The 18038-nt window shown below is 42.3% G+C and overlaps 1 protein-coding gene across 3 annotated transcripts in view; it reads right to left on the reverse strand.

Annotated features, from left to right (window-relative positions):
- The window catches only part of TOGARAM2 (TOG array regulator of axonemal microtubules 2), an 89801-nt gene that overhangs the window by 28331 nt on the left and 43432 nt on the right, over positions 1 to 18038 (reverse strand). For 2 of the 3 annotated variants that reach the window (XM_075864631.1, XM_075864632.1), the window contains exons 2-3: positions 3431 to 3538; positions 396 to 530 (exon numbers count right to left, since the gene is read on the reverse strand). In XM_075864631.1, coding sequence (XP_075720746.1) covers positions 396 to 530; positions 3431 to 3455 — 160 coding nt within the window. In that variant the 5' untranslated portion in view covers positions 3456 to 3538. Of the gene's footprint in view, positions 1 to 395; positions 531 to 1611; positions 1635 to 3430; positions 3539 to 18038 lie in introns of all 3 variants that reach the window. The other variant, XM_075864633.1, reaches the window with a different exon arrangement.

Raw genomic sequence — 18038 nt, forward strand, 5'->3', positions numbered from 1 at the left:
TTATAGTAGTTAGAATCTTGTATATAGGAGCAGTATTATAGTAGTTATATTCCTGTATATAGGGGGCAGTATTATAGTAGTTATATTCTTGTATATAGGGGCAGTATTATAGTAGTTAGAATCTTGTATATAGGAGCAGTATTATAGTAATTATATTCTTGTATATAGGAGGCAGTATTATAGTAGTTAGAATCTTGTATATAGGAGCAGTATTATAGTAGTTATATTCTTGTACATAAGGGACAATATTACAGTAGTTGCTCAGGTATTCAGCTGTATGGCCTTTATTAATAATGTCCATGATAGTTAGGCAGAAATGCTTGGAGCAATTGTTCTTGTTTGATGTTTAATAAGATATGGAATGGATGTGATACATATATATTTGATGCACAGACCTGCGTCAGTCGGCCCCCATCGGTTCCCACACAGTTGTAGGTTGGTCTCGATATTCCCATTGCGGAGTGACATGTACCCTGGTTTCATTTTGGGAACGCTGCCACAGTAAACAGCAACTGATGTTTTGAAGTTGGCTGTAATTATAAAGTGACGAAAGAGAATATTTATTTAGGGCCGATCTTTCACCGTTTGGGAACAATCTTAATTATCGCCCCATTGTATAATCCACAAGAGCTTCTATTACACAAGACGTCCCAGTGACGGACACACTCCTCGCCTTGTCCTAATAGATGGAACATGTTGTCTCGATGGTTTTATTTGTTACTATAAGAATTTCCAGTAAGGTTCAGCCTGAAATCTTCTGCTATAAAGCTGGGCTTTTATCACACACCGCTGTCAAATCGCAGTTTTGGTTGCGCTTTTTGCGCTATCATGCAGATTAAATTTATTAAAGTTAATCACAGCTTCTCTTGTAGAATCTGCATGAATAATGAACATGTTACAGATTGTCAAATTTGCGCTGCTGTCATTCCACGCTGATTGTTTTTTGTGGAGTGTTTGACTGGGGCATTTAAAAAAAACACTTACATGCATGTCCTGCAAAATTACTGGGTATTCTGTCTAAATTTAGACGCAGAATCCCCTTGTAAATACAGACAGAATTCACAATGTGTGAACATACCCTTAGATAGATGCCTGACAACTTTTTTCCCACACTTTTGATACAGGCCAGAAGGACAAAGCGTAGAAGAAAAAACATTGCAGATTGCAGTTATTACTAAGCCCAGGTGAGCAAAACTTTGAGGAGTTAGAAAAAGGGATAATAATATTATTGGAGGAAACAGGGATCAGAGAGGTTGGATTTTAACGTGTCTGGTCCTATTGTATTCCTTGAGATAAGCGGCGCCATATATGTGGGTCCCTTCTTCCATAGATATAAAATGCTTATTTGGCTGACCCGTAAAGGCTTTTATAATTGTGCGGGGGTGGCTATAGCTGTGAATAATGAACGATGCAGCCACAAGCTATCTCAGGTCGACATCTGACAACCCCATTCCCACACTCTTGACGCAGGCCAGAACAAAAAAGTCCCGGCATATTGAAGCTGCCAACAACCTCAGTTGAGTCTAATTTTGAGAGGTGGAGAGCAGAAGTCCAGAAGTAAGAGATCCAGATGTATAAAGCATTTCTTAATCTTTTTCTTTTTAAACTTACCGGATGTCACTTAAAGACAACAACTATAACCATATGCAATCCAGTATAGAAAAATGTAAAGCATGAAGGAAAATAAAAGACAAAAATTAGAATTTGCCATAATAGGTCTTATAATACAAGAAGGGGGGGGGGGTGGATATAGACAGCAAAATGCCAATAATCCAATATTACAGAAATTCCATTGATCTGGCAAGTATTCCCCAAAAAGAACAATATTAGACTAAAGATTTAGACTGGGAATACTGCAGATACACAGCAGTCTAGAAATGTTCATCATATCTTATACTCCATTCACATCCAAAGCTGCATTTAGAAAGTTGCTGGTTTCCTGTTAGCTGCAGAGTCCCACATCTCGGTACTACCCCCTGCTGGCCCTGTGCCTGAACTGCACTATGGAAGATGCAGTGTTTATATCAGATACAATACAGTAGACTCATTTCAGCAGAGTGAATTTTATTATTAAAATGTTTGTGCCTGACTGTCCCTATAGTAGCAACACATGCCACTTACACTGTGATGCCACCCTGCATACATTCTACATTGCATTGCCCATACTGATGTGTAGGCATAATAGTAGTGCCAGCACAATAATAAGATCAGCACAGAACAACCCATACTATAGGGCCCACAGAGTAGTTACTGCTACAGCAATGCCCATAAAAATATGCCAGGCGTGGAGCCCCTATAATACAATCCTTCCTTCCTCCGTGATCCTGCCCTGCTCTATACTCTACAAACAGGAACTTGAGCAGCCAATCAGCAGCCACCGCAATGTAGCTGTCACTTCCTGAGCCAATCTGCGCAGTCAGAGACTGTCAGGCACAATGATCAATGATTGGCATCGGTTATCAGGGCAGAAATATGGTATACTGGGATAGTGCCAACAACCTTCTCCCTGAAATCTGTTTGTCATGTGGTAGAAGAGTCAGGAGCCGCAGGAAAGGGGCATATGACTCCCGAGCTATAAAGGGTGCAAAGGTAGAAGTCACACCTGGGGCCCTGTGCCTGAGGGGGCCCAAAAGGCATTAGTATAATAAATGGTAGGTGGGGGGATGTTATTATTTTTTATTGGGGCCTTCAAGTTACACCCCTGAGCTCCACTGTGGCCGTCCCTAAGCTCTGCTGTTAGGGTTTTGCATAGGGCAGACCGATTCCAAGAGACAGTTGAATTCTGAATGCAGCTCTGGATGCGACTGGAGTATAAAACATGATGTCATTTACAATCAGTACAAAATAATTATTTACAATGTTCCTCATCATATTAAAGGCTATGGACACGTTTGCACACACACACACACACACACACACACACACACACACACACACACACACATATATTTATGTTTTTGTGTGTATTGTATGTATCATGTGTAAAACATTTATTGGCTTTGATTAAAGTTTTGTCTTCTGCAGCTTGCATGTATTAAAGTACTTTTCAGGGTGCACAATATTTTGAGCTCAGATGCAAGTTCATGAGAAGAGAAGAGAAGAGAAGAGGGGCTGGAGACTGAGCCGACAGGGGGGCGACTACTTTTAGGATTGAGACTGGCAGTTATTGTAATACATAAAAGCTGCGGAAGAAAAACAGGAAAACTTTTTCATCAAACCAACTGCAGAAATATTAATTCCACATAATACAAACAACGCAGTAAAAAACAATATGTAAAGGTGTCCACAGCCTATAGGTAGATTTAACCTTTCATCTATATAATGTTTCTCACCGATTACTTATCATAGTAAACCGCCTGCCCATCCCCCGAGCTTCATACCTGGCCCATCCCCCGAGCTTCATACCTGGCCCATCCCCCGAGCTTCATACCTGCTGTGAAATCATTGTGGGTCATGATGTCACCAAAGGTTTTTTGATCTCCTGTCAAAGAACGACTCCGGCAGAAATCCTCTTGTCATTATGTTCTTCCATAAATTCCTAAAAGATATAAAGGAGAGATCACTGACATGGATGACACGGTAAAGGCGACCAGAGACATCACGATCATCAGGAGGGAAATATGTTCCTGCACTTCTTCCACAAATTACAGGAACGATAATAGCATCTATATAGGCAAATATTCTTCTTGTCTCAAATATATTTCCATGTATGGCCCTTTATAGGGGTTGTTCCAATCCCAAGAGCATAACCCCTTTCCTTATGCCCTATTACGACGTATGGACACCATAGAGTGGGGTCTTCTACTCAAGCCACCCTCTATAAGCCAGACTCCCCACACTGGAGGACTCAGTGCAAGCAGCCATCTATTTATTTTAATGGGTACCATGTAATACCACATTTCTCCTGTAGGGGCCGCAGAGATCAACATACACCCCTCAACGATGAAATTGCAACACCAAGAAGGACAAGCTGCACGGTTCTGCAAATCGGGAAAGTAGAAGGTGTCGGTCAGATCTGCAAATTATCAAATTTTCAAGCACCTCGCTCCAATCTGTGGCATGTGGGAGACATAAAAGCCGGATTGAAAGCAAAGTTTGTTTTTCTTTGCCACATGAAACCTCAAAAATCGGATCGCGTGGTGCGGATGATGGTGCGATGCCTCCAGTTCTTAGACGTGCCAGTTATCACCACTTGTAAAAAACTGAGAGGGACAGAATCCTTGAACGGAGACCTTGGTTCATCACTCCGGCAGCTCGCTACGCGCCTAGGCCGAGATGTCAACACTGTTCAATGTTGCGTGTCCCGGAGGTTGGGAGAACAACGAATGGGATTGACAGCAAGAAATGCGCGGAGGTGAAACTCTGCACGAACTCATCGTTTGATTGGAAGAATGGCGCGTAGTGATCCATTCTGTACTGCAAGTGAAATTGGACGTCACATCCCAAGCCTAGGGCGGCAGCCAGTGTCAACACAATCTATCAGAAGACGTTTACACGACATTGGGCTACAAGCCACACGTCCAGCTACTGGTGTTCCATTGAGCACACGCCACCGCTCTCAGAGGCTACCAATGGTGCACAGCAAGCCGGCAATGGAGGCTGGAATGGAGGTCTATCCTCTTCAGCGATGTGTCCCGCTTTTGTTTCGGACGCAATCATAGTCAAGAGATTGGTCTGGAAACCACATGGGCAACTCCATGAAGAGGCCTTCACAAGGGAACGCCACACCGGTCCTACTCCTGGGATTATGGTGTGGGGTGGCATAATGTACGGTAGCCGCTGGACCCCTCTAGTCTTCATTTCAGGTTCACTAACAGATCGGCGTTACAGAAGACGTTTTTCCACAGGACCACGCCACGCCAAATGTTGCTCGTGCCTAAACATGCTACCATGGCCTGCAGCGTCTCCGGACTTGTCTCCCATCGAGCACATCTGGGACGTCATTGGTCGGCAATTGCAAAAGAGCCAATCTTGATGATTCGCGTGCCCAAGTGCATTCAGAGTGGCAGAACATTCCTCAGACAGCCATTAATAACCTCACTGATAGCATAACAAGGCGTGGAAGTGCGTGGATTTCTGCACGTGGCACTCACACTCCATACCAGATATTGAAAATTTGGTTTCCATTTTTTTTATAATTTACATATCATTAACATATCATTAACATGTCTATCCATCCTGTGATTTCCACTATTCCAAAACTTTTCCTTCTTGGTGTTACAATTTCAATGTTGAGAAGTGAATAATAAAAAAAAAGTAAAAACAATGTAACATTTTCGGATCATTGAGATTGATTGTAAGGATCATCACCAGACGTCTTTCCTGTAGTATCGCATGTAAATCTGCCGCCTCGAGCAGGAATATAAAGTGTCCTGAACTTTCCTGTAAGGGACACTGGTTTATTTGTGTTTGTTTATTTGACACCGGTCCCGGACGAACCTCCCCAGTTGACTAATAACCGCTCTAAATTTATCCTTAACGGTTGTTTTATTTACTGCGGTTGCAATAATTGTTTATCGTGTTCAAGAGGGATGAACGTCGTATACCCAGGTGACGTATCTAAGCCCAGAGCAGTCCTGCAGCCAAAAATCTGTTTGCGAGGCTTCTGCTAGTGGAGATCTGGTGCCAACTCCCAGGAGGGCAAGTGATACCTGAGACTCCCATCATCATCATCATGTGCTGTCTAGAGGGGGGGGGGGGGTACGCTGCAATAAAGCCCTGCACAGTGCAATCCACATGAGGCCATCAGTTATGATGATATATATATATTTACTTACAGTCAGGGCCACCCCAGAAAAACATGATGGGGTGGTCAACCGGGACCAGAGGCGTAACTTGAAGCCCCTGGGCCCTAATGCAAAGCTGTAACAGGGTCCTCACCTACCATATCCCATTTATAATACTGCTGTCTTCCTATGTGGCAGGGGGGCCTTTGGACCCTCTTAGGTACTAGTTGTGAATGCTACACCGTCATCCTGACCTGGACCTTTCTTATCAGTGATGTAGGGATTGGTGTGCTGCATTTTTTTACTTTAAAATTAAAAGGGTCAATTAAACCAAAAAAGGCTTAAAGGGCAACTCCATTCACCGTTAATATTAATATTTGGGGTACAATAAATGCTTCTAAGTTACATGATCCAGACGATTAATACATTAAGTTTTGCTAAATCTTCTTTATTTTGTGTGTCACTAACATCATGGCACAGGAGCGATGATCTCATATTCTCCTTGCTCTGGGCGGGGCTCTTTTCTGTGCTCACCGTCGCCTCCTGCTGGGTAATGTACAGTGTATGAGCTCCAAGAGGAGTGGGGATAGGGAAGTGACAACTGCTCATTTCTGGCTCACAAAAGTGGTTGTCACAGACAATAAGACCAGTCACAGAAGAAAAAACACCAACACTTTCCTTCTCTTCTATGATCCTGTTATCATACAGTCCATATAATACCACCATATAGTGCAATACTGCCACATACAGTCCATATAATACCACCATATAGTGCAATACTGCCACATACAGTCCATATAATACCACCATATAGTGCAATACTGCCACATACAGTCCATATAATACCACCATATAGTGCAATACTGCCACATACAGTCCATATAATACCGCCATATAGTGCAATACTGCCACATACACTCCATATAATACCACCATATAGTGCAATACTGCCACATACAGTCCATATAATACCACCATATAGTGCAATACTGCCACATACACTCCATATAATACCACCATATAGTGCAATACTGCCACATACAGTCCATATAATACCGCCATATAGTGCAATACTGCCACATACACTCCATATAATACCACCATATAGTGCAATACTGCCACATACAGTCCATATAATACCACCATATAGTGCAATACTGCCACATACAGTCCATATAATACCGCCATATAGTGCAATACTGCCACATACACTCCATATAATAGCACCATATAGTGCAATACTGCCACATACAGTCCATATAATACCACCATATAGTGCAATACTGCCACATACAGTCCATATAATACCACCATATAGTGCAATACTGCCACATACAGTCCATATAATACCGCCATATAGTGCCAATACTGCCTCATACAGTCCATATAATACTGTCATATAGTGCCAATACTGCCACATACAGTCCATATAATACCACCATATAGTGCAATACTGTCACATACAGTTCATATAATACCACCATATAGTGCAATACTGCCACATACAGTCCATATAATACCGCCATATAGTGCCAATACTGCCACATACAGTCCATATAATACCATTATATAGTGCCAATACTGCCACATACAGTCCATATAATATCGTCATATAGTGCCAATACTGCCAAATATAATCCATATAATACCACCATACAGTGCCAATACTGCCACATACAGTCCAAATAATACCGCCATATAGTGCCAATACTGCCACATACAGTCCATATAATACCGCCATATAGTGCCAATACTGCCACATACAGTCCATATAATACCGCCATATAGTGCCCAAATAATATGCAGTATCCAAGTAATACTCCCTTAAAGAGCCCACATAATACTGCCATATAGTTCGCATGTAATGTCACAATTTAATTCCTAAAAAATACCACCATGCACCGCTAAATAATACTGGGTGGTTTTAGCTTGCTCCTGGAGTTTCCCAGCATGCCCTGGACATTTGTCCATTTTGTCACCCGCTGAATATGGAGGGGATTAGAAGGACGTGGACCCCTATAATGTCTGTCAGAATTCTGCAACATTGTCTGTCTCAGTTACTTACAGGAAGTTGGAGGCATTGTATATTATGGTTTATTGTATAAATTCACATCCTAAATTTAAGCTTTTCACTCCCAGGTAATGGAAAAAAAAATACCAGGAGCCCCAGATAGATGAAAGGGGGAGGAGAGAGCAGGGGCTCTGCATTTATATGAAGCCCGAGTGACTCTGTGACCAAATATTAGCTCCATAGCTGCTAAAAATGGCTACTGTAATTTAGCTACTTTGCGGATCCAGCTACAGGAGGAGGGAGAGGTCAGAAGCCTAAAAGGCTGATACAGGAAGAAAACACAGTGATAGGACAAGGAAAAGATGTGTGTTAAGAGACAAGACTCTAATTATGAGACGACTGAATGAAAAAAATAATAATAATCTAGATTAAAGGAATTCCTATAGGAAAAAATAAGATGACTGTACCTGGGAGCTGCGTAGATGTTGCTGAGAACTGCGCCGTTTCCTTAGTGTATAATGTCGCTCTGTAAATGTTTACACGTAGACCGACAAAGGACAAACATACAGCGCCCTATATCTGAGCGTCCTAAGAGATGGACCGTGCTCTCTCCATAGACTGAACATAGAGCCCAAATTAACCCCCGATATGTCAATGTTCCAGCCTGAAGCCCCAGGAGATGAGGCTCCCCCTTTCTTCCTGACAGTAATGTAGCTATAGGGGTGCAGAGGCTGGCGCCTTAGGGGCTCCTTGCCTATTAAACGGTTTATTTCCCATAAATGATCGTAAATTTGAGATCCCCGTGCCCGCCTCTCAAATCATTCTCCACCCGGGTGCGGCGGCCGGTGGAAAATGAACATCTCGTGGGTATTACATAAATGTTTCAGTTGGGAATACACCTTTAATAATCTAAATATAAACCAAAAACATTGATGCAGACTGACACTGTAATGGGGGCTGCTTCAGTTATGGAGGCACTCTAGCAGCTACTGTTATATTGTCCAGTGGCTGTCACTTTGTGGGGACATTGTGTTTAGAGGGCACAGTGCCTGTCATGTCACTGTTATTTTGGCACTTTGGTTGTTTTAGGGCACTGGGGCTGTCACGGTTATGGGAAAAATGTTGATGACATAGTTATGGGGACACTGTTTCTGACACTGTTATTGGGGCACTATGGCTGTTAGTATCGGAGTAGAGATGAGTGAATTGATTCTACACAAGTCAGAATTTCCCCAAACTTTTGGATTCTGCAAATTCCGATGCTTTAGGGGTTTGCGCTGCACCAATCTCAGGCAAAATGGCGGCCACCGTTCAGCGCCAGCCGCCATTATACAGATTAGATAAAGGATCACATGACCGCGAGCAGGTTTCCCCATAATGCACTGCGGTTATCCCTCGCTCTACTCATACATGTTGCTGTTACTTTGACATTACTAATGATGACTTGGCGTTAAAGAGACGGCAGAGAGACAGACGCGGGTTTTCTCGTCAATCGGGAACTTTTGATTCACAGGGAATTTATTTGGACCAAATTGGACGACCGATCAGAACGATTTGGATCCAAAATGAATTTTGATGGCACTCTGGCTGGTAATGGTTTGGGGGTCACTGTAGCTGTCACAGTTATGATTGTCATTATGGGACACTGTGGATGTCACTGTTATGGGAGCACTGTAGCTATTCCTATTATGGGGGCACTGTCTGTGTCACTTATGACAGAACATAGCTGTTATTATGGGAGCACTGTGGCTGTTACTTAAATGGGTGCACTGTGGATGTCACTGTTATGGAGGCTTTGTAGATGTTATTATGGGGCACTGTGGATGTCACTGTTATGGCAGAACTGTGGCTGTTATTATGGGGTACGGTGGCTTTTACTATTATGAGGGCACTGTTGATGTCACTGTTATGGGAGAACTGTGGCTATTATTATTGGGTACTGTGACTGTCACTGTTATGGAGGCTTTGTAGATGTTATTATGGGGCACTGTGGATGTCACTGTTATGGCAGAACTGTGGCTGTTATGATGGGAGCACTATGGCTGTTTTTATTATGGGGCACCACAGTATTCAGTGTTTTGGGAGATATCTGGCTTTTATTATGGGGTAGTGGGACTGTCACTGTTATGGAGGCTTTGTGGATGTTATTATGGGGCACTGTGGATATCACAGTTATGGGAGTACTGAGACTGTCAATGTTTTGTAGATCACTGTGCTATTCACTGTTATGGGAGAACTGTGGCTGTTACTACTATGGGGGCACTGTCGATGGCACTGTTATGGGAGCACTGTGGTTGTTATTATGGGAGCATTGTAGTGGTTACTGTTATGGAAGCACTATCAATGTCACTATTATGGGAGAACTGTGACTGTTACTATTGTGGAGGCACCATGGTATTCACTGTTAGGGGGGCACTGTCAATGTCACTGATATGGGAGCACTGTAGCTGTTACTATTATGGGGGCACTGTCAATGTCACTGTTATTGAAGCACTGTAGCTGTTACTATTATGGGGGCACTGTCAATGTCACTGATATGGGAGCACTGTAGCTGTTATTATGGAAGCACTGTAGCTGTTACTATTATGGGGGCACTGTCAATGTCACTGATATGGGAGCACTGTAGCTATTATTATGGAAGCACTGTAGCTGTTTCTATTATGGGGGCACTGTCAATGTCACTGGTATGAGAGCACTGTGGTTATTATGGGACACCGCTCTGTGGGTACCCGGGTTGTGGTAATGGGGGACATGGCCAGTAATTATGGGGATGCGGTCTGAGTTTTTACATATGAAGAAGTTGTCATGGACATCTACCTTCTCCCCGGTGATTTCCTAGAAGTAGACAGCCGCCTCTGCTCCGTCATGAGATTATATATAATTATGGGCCGGTGTTGATAATATAAATGGTCCTGGGTATTAACTGTAATGAAGATCTCCATTCACTTCTATGGAGAGGTCCTGGAAAGTCCCGGCTGTTGTGATCTGGTTACCGGTTGTAAGAATCTGTTATTACAGCACGGACACGCATCGCGGAGCCGTAATAACATGAAAGGAACGGGGATTCCCTCTGTCGGGGCAGGCACGCCAACCCTTCAAGATATAGGTCACGAGGAGCATCGGATCTAAGGACGAGGAGGGTCAGATATTAATAATATATATTCATTGGGGGCCAGGAGCTTCCTGCTCTGCCTCTGTCCGAGGTTACAAGTCCGTCTCTGAGCAGGAGCGTTCTATAACCTGTAGGGCTGCAGGGAATTAAATTCCCTTTGGTTTTCTTTGGATATGGACCGTTCCTCATGGTCCGTAAAGGGCAAGGGTCTACGTACCATAGAGGCAGACCATGCGGTTGCTATTAGGGTCCCATCCCCTTTGCTACTGGGTTGCAAGAACGTGTGCAGGACTCCCCTCTCCACAGGAACGCATTGTTAGCTGACACGAGGGTGGGGAATTGGCCCAAGAGTCTTCAAATGGGGTAAACAAAACACTAGGACCTTCTGTCCTTGGTGGCAAAACCTGGTATTAAATGGGGGGTATTTGATCTATGCTCTAGGGTCCCTCTCTCTTATGTACGCCACTGGTAAAGGGTTAATGATTTACAGCATGAAATCATGGCCAGAACAAGTCCACTGGACAGGGAGAATAACTTGGGCTACAGATAAAAGATTAAAGTTATAAAGCAAATAATTCAAACAGTCCATAGTGCAATAATATCAGTAACATACAATATAGTGCCCAAATAATACCACCACACAGTGCCCAAATAGCAGTGCTACACAATGTACAATTAATACCATCAAGCAGAGCAGAAATAGTAGTGGCGTGAAGTGCCCAAAAATTACCACTACACAGTGCCCAAATAGCAGTGATACATAGTGTGCAGTTAATGCCATCAAGCAGCGCAAAAATACTAGCGCCATAAAGTGTGCGAATAATACCAACCACACAGTGCCAAAATAGCAGCGCTACACAGTGTACAATTAATACTATCAAGCAGAGCACAAATACTAGCGCCATAAGGTGTGCAAATAATAGCTCCTTATAGTAGCAGTGCTATAAAGGGCCCAAATAACACCACCAAGCAGAGCATAAATAGTAGAGCCATATACTGGCAAAACAACAGTATAATGTTACCATACAGAGCCCATATATGATAACCACACAGTACCAATAGAGTAGTGCCACACAGTGCCCAAAAATAAAATACACTTCCCTATTAACACTGTGCCTAAATTAAAGTACTATACAGTGCATAATAATACCACCATAGAGTACCGAAATAACAGCGTCCAAATAACCCATGTTACAAGTCCATGTCAGCAGCTTTTATAGTCAGTGCCGCCATTGTAGTGTCCTGTGGGAGGAGTGGTGGTGGCTGTGGGGCATTTGCCCCTTTCCTGTCTACTATAAGTCACCCCTCTAGGACTTCATTACATCACTATGATGATTAATCAGATGGGGAATTATAGATATACAGCAACTGTATCAAAGAGCCATATAGATCTCCTTGTAACCAGAGCATCATAATTGGTCAAGTGGCTCATGAGTCCATACAGACCGGAAGCTGCTGAGATAACCATCGATATAACAGAACAAGCATTTATAGAGAGGGGTATATCTAAAGGAGGGCGTATCTAATAGAGGGCATATCTAATAAAGAACATATCTAATAGAGAACATATCTAATAGAGAACATATCTAATAGAGGACATATCTAATAGAGAACATATCTAATAGAGGACATATCTAATGGAGGACATATCTAATGGAGGACATATCTAATAGAGGACATATCTAATAGAGGACATATCTAATAGAGGACATATCTAATAGAGGACATATCTAATAGAAGACATATCTAATGGAGGACATATCTAGTGGAGGACCTATCTAATGGAGGACATATCTAATAGAGGACATATCTAATAGAGAACATATCTAATAGAGGACATATCTAATAGAGGACATATCTAATGGAGGACATATCTAATATAAGACATATCTAATGGAGGACATATCTAATAGAGGACATATCTAATAGAGGACATATCTAATGGAGGACATATCTAGTGGAGGACCTATCTAATGGAGGACATATCTAATAGAGGACATATCTAATAGAGGACATATCTAATGGAGGACATATCTAATATAAGACATATCTAATGGAGGACATATCTAATAGAGGACATATCTAATAGAGGACATATCTAATAGAGAACATATCTAATAGAGAACATATCTAATAGAGAACATATCTAATAGAGGACATATCTAATAGAGGACATATCTAATAGAGGACATATCTAATAGAGGACATATCTAATAGAGAACATATCTAATAGAGAACATATCTAATAGAGAACATATCTAATAGAGGACATATCTAATAGAGGACATATCTAATAGAGGACATATCTAATATAAGACATATCTAATGGAGGACATATCTAATGGAGGACATATCTAATAGAGGACATATCTAATGGAGGACATATCTAATGGAGGACATATCTAGTGGAGGACATATCTAGTGGAGGACATATCTAATGGAGGACATATCTAATGGAGGACATATATAATGGAGGACATATCTAGTGGAGGACCTATCTAATGGAGGACCTATCTAATGGAGGACCTATCTAATGGAGGACCTATCTAATGGAGGACATATCTAATGGAGGACATATCTAATGGAGGACATATCTAAGGGAGGACATATCTAAGGGAGGACATATCTAGTGGAGGACATATCTAATGGAGGACATATCTAATGGAGGACCTATCTAACGGAGGACATATCTAATGGAGGACATATCTAATGGAGGACATATCTAAGGGAGGACATATCTAATGGAGGACATATCTAAGGGAGGACATATCTAAGGGAGGACATATCTAGTGGAGGACATATCTAATGGAGGACATATCTAATGGAGGACCTATCTAATGGAGGACATATCTAATGGAGGACATATCTAAGGGAGGACATATCTAAGGGAGGACATATCTAAGGGAGGACATATCTAGTGGAGGACATATCTAATGGAGGACATATCTAATGGAGGACATATCTAATGGAGGACATATCTAATGGAGGACATATCTAAGGGAGGACATATCTAAGGGAGGACATATCTAGTGGAGGACATATCTAATGGAGGACATATCTAATGGAGGACCTATCTAATGGAGGACATATCTAATGGAGGACATATCTAATGGAGGACATATCTAATGGAGGACATATCTAAGAAAGGACATGTCTAGAGGAGGACATATATAATAGAGGAAATATCTAATAAAGAACATATCTAGTAAGACATGTCTTGAGGAGATGTAATGGTTTCCTGCGGCCGTGCCCTTTCACACCCTACTTGTTACTACTGTAAAAAAAAAACAAAAAAAAAAAAACCCCAGAACATTCAGGCTCAAAACAGTTATATCTGACAAGGAGACCAATCTGCATGGAGTTTGTGCTTTTCTTGCTTTGCTTTCATGCTTCAAACAGATACTGATGAATTACTATGAAATTGCCCTAACATGGAGATACAGACATTAGATTGTGAGCTTCTGGGAGCAGAGACGTGGGCAGTGATAATACCCTATATACAGGGATATGGAATAAATCAGTGCTATATATAAATGATGATTTCATCTATTATTGTTACATATTCTAGAATAGATTTTTCTGACTATAAGACTCATTATTTTATAAATGTGTGTCTTAAAGAGACGGCAGGATTGTTTCTTATCATCAAGTGTATTTTATAGTCGGAAAACAAGAGATGGATGGATGGATGGATGGATATGAGATAGATATGAGATAGATAGATAGATAGATAGATAGATAGATAGATAGATAGATAGATAGATAGATAGATAGATAGATAGATAGATAGATATGAGATAGATAGATAGATAGATAGATAGATAGATAGATAGATAGATAGATAGATAGATAGATAGATAGATAGATCCACAACCAAACCATCTGCACAAAAACCACATCAAACCGGCCTCTTCAACCTGCCCCCATCTTATAAATGGTCCAAAACGTCAACTATAAAATATAAAGAGACAATGAACAGACCAGAAGTGCAGGAGATGCTTCACAACCTCTACAACAAGGTGTATGAGACAAGCCCAGGAGGGGTCAATCAGGCCGTAAATGACCTCAATAATATATTCTATACCATGGCAGAGAAGTCTGACCTGAAAAGATGTGACTACAAGAGGCCACAAGAAATACATCCTAACGGTTGGTTTGACCGTGAGTGCAAAGAAGTACGGTTTGACCGTGAGTGCAAAGAAGTACGGAAGACCCTAAGAAATACCTCAAATAAGAAGCACCGAGACCCAAACAACACCGGTCTGAAGGAGGCCTACAGCAACATACAGAGGCAATACAAGACCATCCTCCGAAAGAAAAAACAAAGGCACATCTCCACCAAACTTACCCAACTCCAAGATGCCCTCCATGACAACTCGTTCTGGGAATTATGGAAACACATGGGCAAAAATTGCAAGAAAAACAACCTTCATATCCAAAATGGCAACATCTGGCTCCAATATTTCAAGGACCTCTACAAAGATATCCCGAAAGACGGACAAAGCCAAGAACAAAAACAAATAATATCAAAATTGAAGGCGATGGAGGAAACACTTAAAGATTCTCAAAACCCCCTGGATACACCAATAACACTGCAAGAAGTAACAGAGAGAACCTCAGACATAAGGTGTAAAAAATCCAGCGGCCTAGACAGAATCTCACCAGAAATGATAAAACACAGCCCGCCAGAAATACAGGCCGCAATAGTCAAACTATTTAATATAGTGCTGAGTGCCGGCTACTTCCCGCAAATCTGGAACCAAGGCCTAATAACACCAATCCACAAGAGTGGGGACAGGTACGACCCGGCCAACTACCGAGGGATATGTGTCAGCAGCAACCTGGGGAAACTGTTCAGCAGCATCCTGAATAAGAGAATCCTCAGCTTCCTCACCCAGCACAATGTCCTCCACCAAAGCCAAGCTGGGTTCATGCCAAACCACCGCACCACTGACCACATCTACACCCTGCGCAGCCTCATCAAGAGCCACGTCCACAATACAAAGCATGGGAAGATTTACGCCTGTTTTGTGGACTTTAAGAAGGCCTTTGACTCAGTGTGGCACCCGGGCCTATTCCTGAAACTGCTGGAGAGCGGAATAGGAGGTAAAACCTATGACGTCATCAGAAGCTCCTACACAGAGAACAGATGCAGCGTGAAGGTGAACGGGAGAAGAACGGCTGATTTCCAGCAGAGCCGAGGAGTCAGACAAGGCTGCAGCCTCAGCCCAACGCTCTTCAACATCTACATCAATGAACTGGCCACAGCTCTGGAATCCTCCTCAGCACCAGGTCTCGCCCTCCATGACACCCAGGTGAAATTCCTGCTGTATGCAGATGACCTTCTGTTACTATCACCAACCGAGAAAGGTCTCCAAGACAACCTGCAAATCCTAGAAAAATTCAGCTCCACGTGGGCACTACCCATCAATGCCAAGAAAACCAACATCATGGTGTTCCAGAAGAGAAACTCAAAATCCCCCAGGCACCCGACCTTCACACTAAATAACGCCACAATCACAGCGACCGACAGGTACACTTACCTGGGCCTAGAAATCAACCAATCAGGAAGCTTTAAACAAGCCATAGAGATTCTGAAAGACAAGGCGTGCAAAACCTTCTATGCCATCAGACGAAAACTCTATCATCTCAAACCACCAGTGACGGTCTGGCTGAAAATCTTTGACTCCATCATCTCCCCAATCCTCCTGTATGCCAGTGAAGTCTGGGGTCCGGACACATACCCAGACTGGTCAAGGTGGGATTCCAGCCCAACAGAAATCTTCCACCTAGAATTCTGCAAACACCTTCTCCAAGTCCATCGGAGCACCTCAAATAGTGCCTGTCGGGCAGAACTGGGCAGATTCCCACTACACCTCACAATCCAGAAGAGGGCGCTATCATTCTGGGCCCATCTACACAGCAGCAGGCAAAGTTCCTATCACCATAAAGCCCTGTTACACCAAGGGGTCTCAGGTAAACCAGGCCCCCCAGAACATCTCACCCTGACCCGGCCTGAAGAAAATGTCACTCAGCGCGGCCTCACAAAAGCCGAAATCAAGAAGACAATAAACAAAGGCCAAGAGGAATATATCAGTGACTGGAGAAACGACATAAAGACATCCCAGAAACTGACAATATACCGGAGTCTACAGCGGGAATATAAACTGGCGCCATATCTGGAGAAACTGCCAAACCACAGAGACAGACAGATCCTGAGCCGCTACAGACTGAGCGCCCACAACCTGCTCATCGAATCCGGGCGCCACAGACAGACCTACAAGCCCAGGGAGAGCCGACTGTGCCAACAGTGCGACCAGGAGGCCGTGGAGGATGAGGCCCACTTCCTGCTACACTGCTCCAAATACTCAGCAGTAAGGGACACTCACTTCAGGAGACTCTCTGATCTCTTACCGGACTTCAGCTCCATGGAAGAGGAAGAGAAACTCTACATCCTGCTGGGTGAAGAGGAAACCACAGTGGGCACAGCGGCACAATATGTCACTGCATGCCATAGACTGAGAGAGACATGATATGCCATGGACTTGTATAACCCCGACCCTAGATGTGTCCCTATCCCCAAGCCCTCAGTCCCTATCCCTCATTCCCTTACTTCTTACTTGCTTTGGCAATGCTAATATGTATTTGGTCCTGCCAATAAAGCTTCTTTGAATTTTGAATTGATAGATAGATAGATAGATAGATAGATGATAGATAGATAGATATGAGATAGATAGATAGATAGATAGATAGATAGATAGATAGATAGATAGATAGATAGATAGATAGATAGATAGATAGATAGATAGATATGAGATAGATAGATAGATAGATAGATAGATAGATAGATAGATAGATAGATAGATAGATAGATATGAGATAGATAGATATGAGATAGATAGATAGATATTAGATAGATAGATAGATAGATAGATAGATAGATAGATAGATAGATAGATAGATAGATAGATAGATAGATAGATAGATAGATAGATAGATAGATAGATAGATAGATAGATAGATAGATAGATAGATAGATATGATATGAGATAGATAGATAGATAGATAGATAGATAGATAGATAGATAGATAGATAGATAGATAGATAGATAGATAGATAGATAGATAGATAGATAGATAGATAGATAGATAGATATGAGATAGATAGATAGATAGATAGATATGAGAT

Source organism: Rhinoderma darwinii, chromosome 4, assembly GCF_050947455.1.
Source record: "Rhinoderma darwinii isolate aRhiDar2 chromosome 4, aRhiDar2.hap1, whole genome shotgun sequence".
In the NCBI taxonomy this organism is placed as follows: domain Eukaryota; kingdom Metazoa; phylum Chordata; class Amphibia; order Anura; family Rhinodermatidae; genus Rhinoderma; species Rhinoderma darwinii.